An 8,947-nucleotide genomic window follows, 5' to 3' on the forward strand; every position below is an offset into this window, starting at 1 on the left:
TGATTTATTTAAATCTTTGATCCTGCAGAGCTCACAGTGTAAAAAACCTGGCCTTGGTTTGAGCAAATCATGCATCAGTGACCTTCAGGGACTACAGGAAAGCTTGCATGATTTAGGGATGTTTCACAGCCCAGCTAATAATACATACATAATTAAATAAATAAAGTTCTCTAATCAATCACTTCCTGTTCATGTTGTTGACATTTCATCCATTCTACAGTTACTTTTGTTATTGCTGTGCAATTTTATCATTTGTGTTGTCGTTTTGCGTGTTGTCAGAGTTATTTTGTGTATCTTTGTTGTCCTTTTGTGTTTTTTTTCTGACATTTTGTGTTTTTTGGAGCCTTTCAAGTGTAATCTTTTGTGCATTTTTGTTGTCTATTGTCTTTACACTTGTTTTTACACCTATGTTGTGTTTTCCATGATTTTGTGTGTTTTTGTACCCTTTCAAGTATATTATTTTTGTGCACTTTGTTGTTGTTTTGTGTGGTATTGTTGGAGTTATTCTGTGTATATTTGTTGTTCTTTTGTGTTTTTTGGTGCCTTTCAAGTATATTTTTATTTTGTGCATTTTTTTAATTTATTTTTTATATATATATTACTCTTATTTTGTGTGTTTTCTATCATTTTGTGTGCTTTTGGAGCCTTTAAAGTATATTTTTTGTGCATTTTTGTTGTTGTTTAGTGTCGCTGGGAGTTATTTTGTATATGTTTGTTGTCCTTTTGTGTTTTTTTTTCTTCTGTCATTTGTCGTTTTTTGGCGCTTTTCAAGTGTGTGAATTTTTGTGGTCATTTTGTATTTATTTTACACTTGTGTTTTTTTTCTGTCACTTTGTGTGTTTTTGGAGCCTTTCAGGTATATTTTTTGCGTATTTATATGGTCATTATGTATATTTTACACGTATTTTGTGTGTTTCTGTTGTGGTCACTGTGTGTGTGTGTGCGTGTGTGTGTGTGTGTGGTAGGTGAGCAGTGTGAGCTCGGTGGTAACCCGTCACAGAGAGCAGCGGGTGTTGTTGATGGTGGTTACCATGGTGATCTGCTACCTGGTGTGCTGGCTGCCCTATGGAGTGGCGGCGCTGCTCTCCACCTTTGGACCACGTGACGTTTTACCTCCTGAGGCCAGCATCACGCCATCACTGCTGGCCAAGTTCTCCACCGTGGTTAACCCTTTCATTTACATATTCATGAACAAACAGGTGAGTGCTTTCTGACACTGACACCCTATATTATTATAATACATGCATGTCTAGAAATACATGTAATGGTAATTTAATTAATGACAAACATTGAAACCTCAGCTCAAAGTATTTATATTGATCAACCTGAGTGGAAAAATCTGCTAAAAGATGGCAAGGTTTATTTTTATTTTTTTGATTAAAAAAAAAAAAAAAAAAAAAAAGATTTAATTGGTTCTGTTGCTATCAGGTCATACAGGAACTGCAAACAGTGGTCGGACACATTTTAACCAATCACCACCTCCGAAAAACAGAGATGAAAAACGTCTATCACAGGGGGCGGGGCCACAAACATGTAATGGTATCTGATCTGAGGGTCACATGATCAACATTCATGTCAGCATTTCTCATTTTGTGTTATTTTTGTCGTTTTAGTGATTTTTCCTTTTTGTTTTTATAGCAATGTTTTTCATATTTTGTTGTTTTTTAAATTTTTCAGTTAATTTTGTGTATTTTCTGTATTTCTACTGTAATTTTATTGATGTTTCTATTATTTTTGTTCATTTGTGTATATTTCTGTCATTTTTTATTTTTTATTTTGTACTTTTCCTTTGAGGGCCGCACTAAATAAGTCAGAGGGCCTCATGTGGCCCCCGGGGCCAGGGGTTTCCCATGTCTGGTCTACTGTTACACAATCAATGCTCTTTTTCTTTGTTGTTTTATAGCTTTTACTTTGTCCTTTTTCTTATTATTTTAGGTTTGCTGCTCATGGAAATTCTGAATGCTTTAACAGATATGAACAATGTGGTTTTACACCTAATAATTAACATTTAGACACTACTGCCATACATTGATATGATTTCAACCCAGATATTAGATATTAGTATGTGAGTGCAGAGGCATTGATATTTAAAAAAGCTTCTTGGCGCTTCTACAACATTCTTTTTCATGTGTTATATTAATCCACATGCTTTGATAAGTGTCACCAAAATAAACATCTCTGGAATTAAATATTAATAGAACTAATGCCTCGCTGTTCTTGGTTAGAAAATAAATCATTAATATTAATAAATTCCTCCTCTTTTTAAGTCTCAGTTGCAGTCACACTATTGATTGATCAGAATCTTATTTGACGTCACGTGTATGCATTATTTTTTATATTTTCCTTGTCATCTTGTGTATTTTTTGGTCATTTAGTTTGTTTTAGATTGATTTTCTACCTTTTTGTTGTCATTTTGTGTGTTTTTATTTTTTGTTTTTGGTGGAGTTTGTGTGTGTGTCTGGTATCCATCTTTCTGTGGGTTTTTGTTATCTTTTTGAAGTCATCTTTGTGTATTTTTCTGTCATTTTATGCATTTTTGTGTTTTCTTCATGTTTCTTTTTTATGCCATTATACATTACATTACATACATTATATTTTATGTTTTTCTCAAATTGTAAGCATATTTGTTGTCATTGTGTTTTTTGTTTGTTTAGGTGGTGTTCGTGTGTGTTTTTGGTATGCCTCTCTCTGTGGGTTTTTGGTATAATTTGGTATATTTTCCTCGTCGTCTCATGTATTTTTTGGTCATTTAGTTTGTTTTTGGAATGATTTTATGCATTTTTGTTATTATTTTGTGTTTTTTTTTCTTGTTTTGTTATGGTGGTGTTTGTGTGTGTTTTTGGTATCCCTCATTCTGGGTGTTTTTGTTATCTTTTTGAAGTCATCTTTGTGTATTTTTCTGTCATTTTATGCGTTTTTGTGTTTTCTTCATGTTTCTTTTTTATGCCATTTGTGTGTTTTTGCTATCAATCATTCTGTTTGTTTTTGTTATAATTTTGTATATTTTTGTCGTCATTGTGTATTTTTCTGGCATTTTATGCACCTTTGTTATCATTTGGTGCATTTACTTTAGTGCACTGCACTGAATAGGGCTGAGGAATTTCCATGTCTGGATTCAGTTCTTTATGACTAAATCATCAGTGACAATAAGACGTTGGAAGACCAATGACCACCCATGAGGATGTTTGTCATCAGGAAGTAAAATAAAAGAAGATAATAATATACAGGAATAAAAACAAATGAGAGAAATGATTAAAAGCATCAAATAAGTTAGGAGAGAAACGGTGAACATATATCTTCGTCTCCTTACATCCGTCAGTTGTGAAACATTCAAACATCTTTCCTTCAGTGTCTGTGACACAAACGTCCCTGAGGAGTTCTCACTGTGTGGCGCTTTCAGTCTTCAGTTCCTCCCAGCCCATGACTAGCAGCAGTGTGTTGAGGCGAGTTGAAGACTTCAAGCGCTGCATAGATCACGACCTGGAGCCAACTGCACCGGAGCGTCCCTTGGAACCCAATCTGACTGCAAACAAAGGAAGAGCTTCCACTTTCATTGGTTTTGCGTCTACTCAGCAGGTTTAGCTTAAAGGTCCAGTATTCTGCTATTTTTCACCCATTTCCACTTGTTTCAAGAACATAGTATTTGAGATTTATTTTCCCAAACTCGCCTGTTTTCTGGAGTTTTAGCCTCTGAAATGTCACTTTCAGAGCGCTCCTAAAAACAGGCTGTGTTTGGGCCTTCATGCATATGTAGGCGTAAACACACTGCTTCAGTGTGTGTTTTTATCACAGCAACAGCAGCAGTAAATCATTAACAGTCTTCCTTCTCCTCCTCACCTAAAGACGGACATACACTATGCGATTTTTGGTCAATTTTGAGACGATTTTCAACTCGTGCGTCTATTTTTGGGATCGGGTCGAGTCTGCTAAATCATGTGTCGTGCATTGTGTAGTATACTTGGTATTGTGTACATTGTGTAGTATACATGGTGTAGTACACATGGTGTAGTACACATGGTATAGTACACATGGTATAGTACACATGGTGTAGTATACATGGTGTAGTACACATGGTGTAGTACACATGGTATAGTACACATGGTATAGTATACATTGTGTAGTATACATGGTGTAGTACACATGGTGTAGTACACATGGTATAGTACACATGGTATAGTATACATTGTGTAGTATACATGGTATAGTGTACATTGTGTAGTATACGGTATAGTATGCATCGTGTAGTATACACGGGGTCACGAGAAGCGATTAACACCTCACGACCAGTTCCCGATCAGTAATCATATGGTCTTAAGGAAATCAAACATGTTTGAAATCCAGTCGTTCCTCGTTAGGATATCTCACAGTTGAAGCAGTTCCACGGAGCAGCTTAGCTTAAACTCTCACACTGTGCATGCGCGAACACTGTGGGACCGCTGTAAAATTGACGCACTGTACTGCCCACGTCTGTCCTTCTGGTCCATCACATCGCCGTCTTTTCTTTTTTAAAGCTCTTTTTGCTGAGATTCGTGAGCGTCTCTCCACTTCCGGGTTCTTCTTCTTCTGTTTTAATGGCGGCGCTTCAGAGTTCTTCTTCTAATTTTTCTGTTGCATTCCGGAAACAAGACCCTGACGTGTCGTGTATGAACGTACAGCCTGAGCAGTCAGATCGTGTCAGAGTGTCGGTCTGTATAGTGTGAGAACATGAATCGTGAGCTGCGCACATTCAGACGTTTGAGGTGGAGCTGAGTACGATTGACACAATCACACAGTGTATCCCAGCCTTAACAGAACTAGACCATTCAAGACAATAGTCCATTGTTTTATCCTACTACTGCGTCGCATTGGGTCACAAACACGTCAGATCATTCCATAAAGGCGATATAAGGTAGTATAACGGCTACTAAAATTGGAACTGATTGTGAGTGCTCTTCAGTTTATCTACTGTATATACAGGATTATTTATGTACTGAATGTAAAGATATTAACTGTAATATCAACCTGCCTTTGCTATGTTTGTTTTACCTGTGAGGTAGTTTGAGAGGGAGGAGGAGCCAGGACTGTCAGGAGGAGGAGTTTCCGCGATGTGACGTCACAACGCAAGAAAAATCCATTGGGTCTGTTTATAGCTGACTTTTTACAAAATGTGAGATAACAAGGGAGGCCCACTTGTGATCCAACTGATCCATATTTGGCCCTGAAACTAAAATGAGTTTGACACCCCTGCATTCAATTTGGCCCTCGGGAGACAGTAAAGACAACAAATAAGATAAATTATTGTGTGAAATACCAAATAATCCAGTTCGATATATCTCAAATCCACAAATTTAATGAAGCTGCAATTTTTTTAGGGGATCACAGTTTTCAACAAATCTTGCGATTTCTTACAAATAATTTCATACAATTCCTCTAAATTACACAAAAATGTCTTACAAAATCAAGAATTTTTGAAGTGAAGATCTGGCAGGGACTGACATTAAAATCTCGGGCACAATTGATGTTTAAATTGACCCACTTGAGATCAAACTGGTCCATATTTGGACCCTGAACTAAAATGAGTTTACCACCTGTGCTCCACATGGTGCTGGCTCTGAGCAGTGAGTGTGTAGAGAAGACGCTGATGACGAAGGCTGTCAAACGTCCTCAGGAGGAGGATTAATTGAGTCTTAGTGAAAGACCTGCAGGGAAACTTCTCACTTGTCTGATCAATGTGTGGATGTCACTTTACTTTGAAAGGCTGGAAGCTGCTGAGGAAATACGGTCCGTGATGATGTCATTAGACGTAACGTGACACCCTGGAGAAATGTAGTAGACTTAAAGTATACGTGCAGAAGAAGAGAGTATACTAAGTACACTACGTTTATCCAGGGAGGTCTGCTGTCACCTCACACACACACACACACACACACACACACACACACACACACACACACACACACACACACACACACACACACACACACCCTTTATCACAGCAGGAAACACAACAGTCTGTGTCTGATCTGAAGGTCACATGATTAACGTGAACGTTATTATTGTCATTTTTGTTTTCAGTGTGTTTTTGTTATTGTTTTGTCATCACTATTACTTATTTGTTTATCTTTTAGCAGGATTACATGAAAATTGATTAACAGATTTTGACAACATTTTAACCAAAAACAGACAATAGGCCATGAAAGATTCCATTACACAATCGTTTAATTATTGGTGACATTTCATAAATTAATATCTTAATACATTGTTTACAGATCTTTAGAAGATTTCTCTCATTTATGTCAGATTGGTTCTTCAATTATATCACCATACATTGTAATCTACTGTAGGTTATCAATGGAAATATAAATGTGTTCCAAGCCTTTAAAGTGTGAATGATCAGAATCATTGATCCAGATAACTGAGAATAACTGGAAAAAGAGATGTTTGAATCTTAGATGTTTGTGTTCAACTGTTGTTGTTTGGTGTCTTTTTGCTCATTTTGTGTATTTTTGTGTTTTTTGTGTTCTGAGTTTATTTTATTTGTTCTCTCCGTGTGTTTTTGTTTCCATTTACTTGTTTTCGTGTCGCTTTACAGTATTTATTTATATTTATATTTATATTTATTGTGTTTTCATAGCTATCACTGAGGGCTGCCAGTTAGACATTTAATTCACATGTTGGTTTCATCTCTACAGATGTTGGTTGGTTTCATCTCTACAGATGTTGGTTTCATCTCTACAGATGTTGGTTGGTTTCATCTCTACAGATGTTGGTGTTATTTCTACAGATGTTGGTTTCATTTCTACAGATGTTGAGGTTATCTCCACAGATGTTGGATTTATTTCTACAGATGTTGATGTTATTTCTACAGATGTTGGTTTTATTTCTACAGATGTTGAGATTACTTCTACAGATGTTGGTTTTGTCTCTACAGATGTTGATATTATTTCCACAGATGTTGGTGTTATTTCTACTGATGTTATCTCTACAGCTGTTGGTTTTATTTCTACAGATGTTGGTGTTATTTCTACTGTTGTTATCTCTACAGATGTTGGTGTTATTTCTACAGATGTTGAGATTATCTTTACAGATGTTGGTGTTATCTCTCCAGATGTGTGTTATCTCTACAAATGTTGGTGTTATTGCTACAGATGTTGAGATTATCTTTACGCTGACAGTGGTGTGTTTGTGTGTGTGTGTGTGTGTTTGTGTGTAGTTTTACAGATGTTTCAGGGCCTTCTTCAGCTGCACCACCCCTGAGCGAGGCTCCACCTTCATGACGTTTTCTCGCGTTACAAAGACACTGCGTACGGTTCGCCGTGATAAAGACCACCCTGTGTCGGCCCCTGCCCCCTCCACAGCTGCTCCGTCGCCCAATGGCCTCCATGAGTCCTCACAGGGAACCAATCACGTGAGCTCTACACTCCCCACCATCAGAGACTGTTCTCAAACATCTGCTCCCATCAGCCCCAGACCCAAAGTGGTTCTAGTGGCTCATTACAGCGCCTAAACACTACAGCGCTTAAACACTGAGCGAACAATGCCTGCTGAACATTCAGTGAAAGGAACAAAGAGCAGAGAGGCCGAGCTCTCCCATTAGTGAGCGAGTCCACATTGTGGAGGTGAACAAAGAGCAAAAAGAGCTCAGCGGGAGCCTCGGATACAAACAGTGACACTTTAATCCCTGAGCATGTTATCACTAAGGTCTGCAAACACACAGAGGTCTGATCCTGTTTACTGTGGGAACAACACAGAGATGTGGAGATCAGATGTCATACCTTTCCACTGTGAGATGGGCGGAGCTACGGGAAGCACTGCTACGCGTTTCTTTCATATGACGGTAGATACGTATGTTGCAAAATGGGAGGACTTGTAGAATGTGAAGTGAATTTGTATAAAAAAATCCACACACATTGAAAATTAATTTCATCTCACAAATGATGGGAAAAAATGTGAACCTGTACATTTAAAATTTAGAATTTATTATTATTATTCTTGCAAAAGAAAAGTGACTGCATTTTTGAGGGCCTCAACACGTTAAAAAAATCATGAAAATTTGAACGCATATTAGGACTGGTGAAAAATTTGATATTTTGGGGGAAATGAACAAAATGACTCAATGGTGTCCCCTTGAAAATTGTATTTGCTTCCAGCTGGCACTGATGACATCATCACTGTGGAACTTCTGCAAAATTCACACTCTATAGTGATGTCAGAATTCTACAGTGTACTGAAGAAATATTACTTCAGTACACTGAGGATTTCCCTGATCACATTCCCAAAGATTACACAATGTAACCTTATTGTCTAATGATTTACATCTGTTTTATACTCACACAGAAACAAATCAAGCAGCTCCAGTTATGGTTTAACTCAGCCGCCATTCATAGTCATAGCGCCACCTATTGGTAAAAGGAAATCATCAACTTGCGCCACGTCCCGATATGCGTATCGTTGCGAGGGCCCTTTTCATCGCTGCTTGCAGCTTTAATTTTGATTGTAGTTTTGAAGCAGCAGCTCAACAATAACACGTTTTCACTTTGGTCAGCTGAGCAGGAGAAGGAGATAGAAGACATAGTTTGGTCAATCAAAACAGGTGGTTTATGCAACATCTGTTCGACCTCAATCTAAAGGAAGTTTAGTGAAAAAAGAACTTTATAATGATCTGCGCATCATTAGTGAAGCCTGTTCCATTTGCCGACGTTCGTGTATGTAATAAGTCTTTTAAGGCTCTTATTAAATAAATAGCCTCAGCTGGAGTCTGGACGGCCATCTTGGATTATGTCGTCACTAGCGCGTCATCACTACAAGTCGCGGAGGCTCAGAATGACCGGAATTAACTTAAAGCGATTTTTCTATTCTCTATTACGTTTTTTGAACTACTACATCACAGTATTTGCAGCGGAACTGCCAAATTAGGACATCAACTCCAGGTCCAACACTTCGAGCAATCCGCCATTTTTATTTCTCG

The 8,947-nt window shown here is 37.6% G+C and overlaps 1 protein-coding gene across 1 annotated transcript in view; it reads left to right on the forward strand.

Moving 5' to 3' along the window:
* Positions 1 to 8,432, forward strand: part of LOC114454273 (pinopsin-like) — a 35,217-nt gene extending 26,785 nt beyond the window's left edge. Inside the window, exons 3-4 of the mRNA XM_028434603.1 lie at positions 966 to 1,199; positions 7,193 to 8,432. Coding sequence (XP_028290404.1) covers positions 966 to 1,199; positions 7,193 to 7,486 — 528 coding nt within the window. The 3' untranslated portion in view covers positions 7,487 to 8,432. The remainder of the gene's footprint in view (positions 1 to 965; positions 1,200 to 7,192) is intronic.
* The last annotated feature ends 515 nt before the right edge of the window (positions 8,433 to 8,947 follow it).

The sequence above is a fragment of the Gouania willdenowi genome, chromosome 20, assembly GCF_900634775.1.
Source record: "Gouania willdenowi chromosome 20, fGouWil2.1, whole genome shotgun sequence".
Classification (NCBI taxonomy): domain Eukaryota; kingdom Metazoa; phylum Chordata; class Actinopteri; order Blenniiformes; family Gobiesocidae; genus Gouania; species Gouania willdenowi.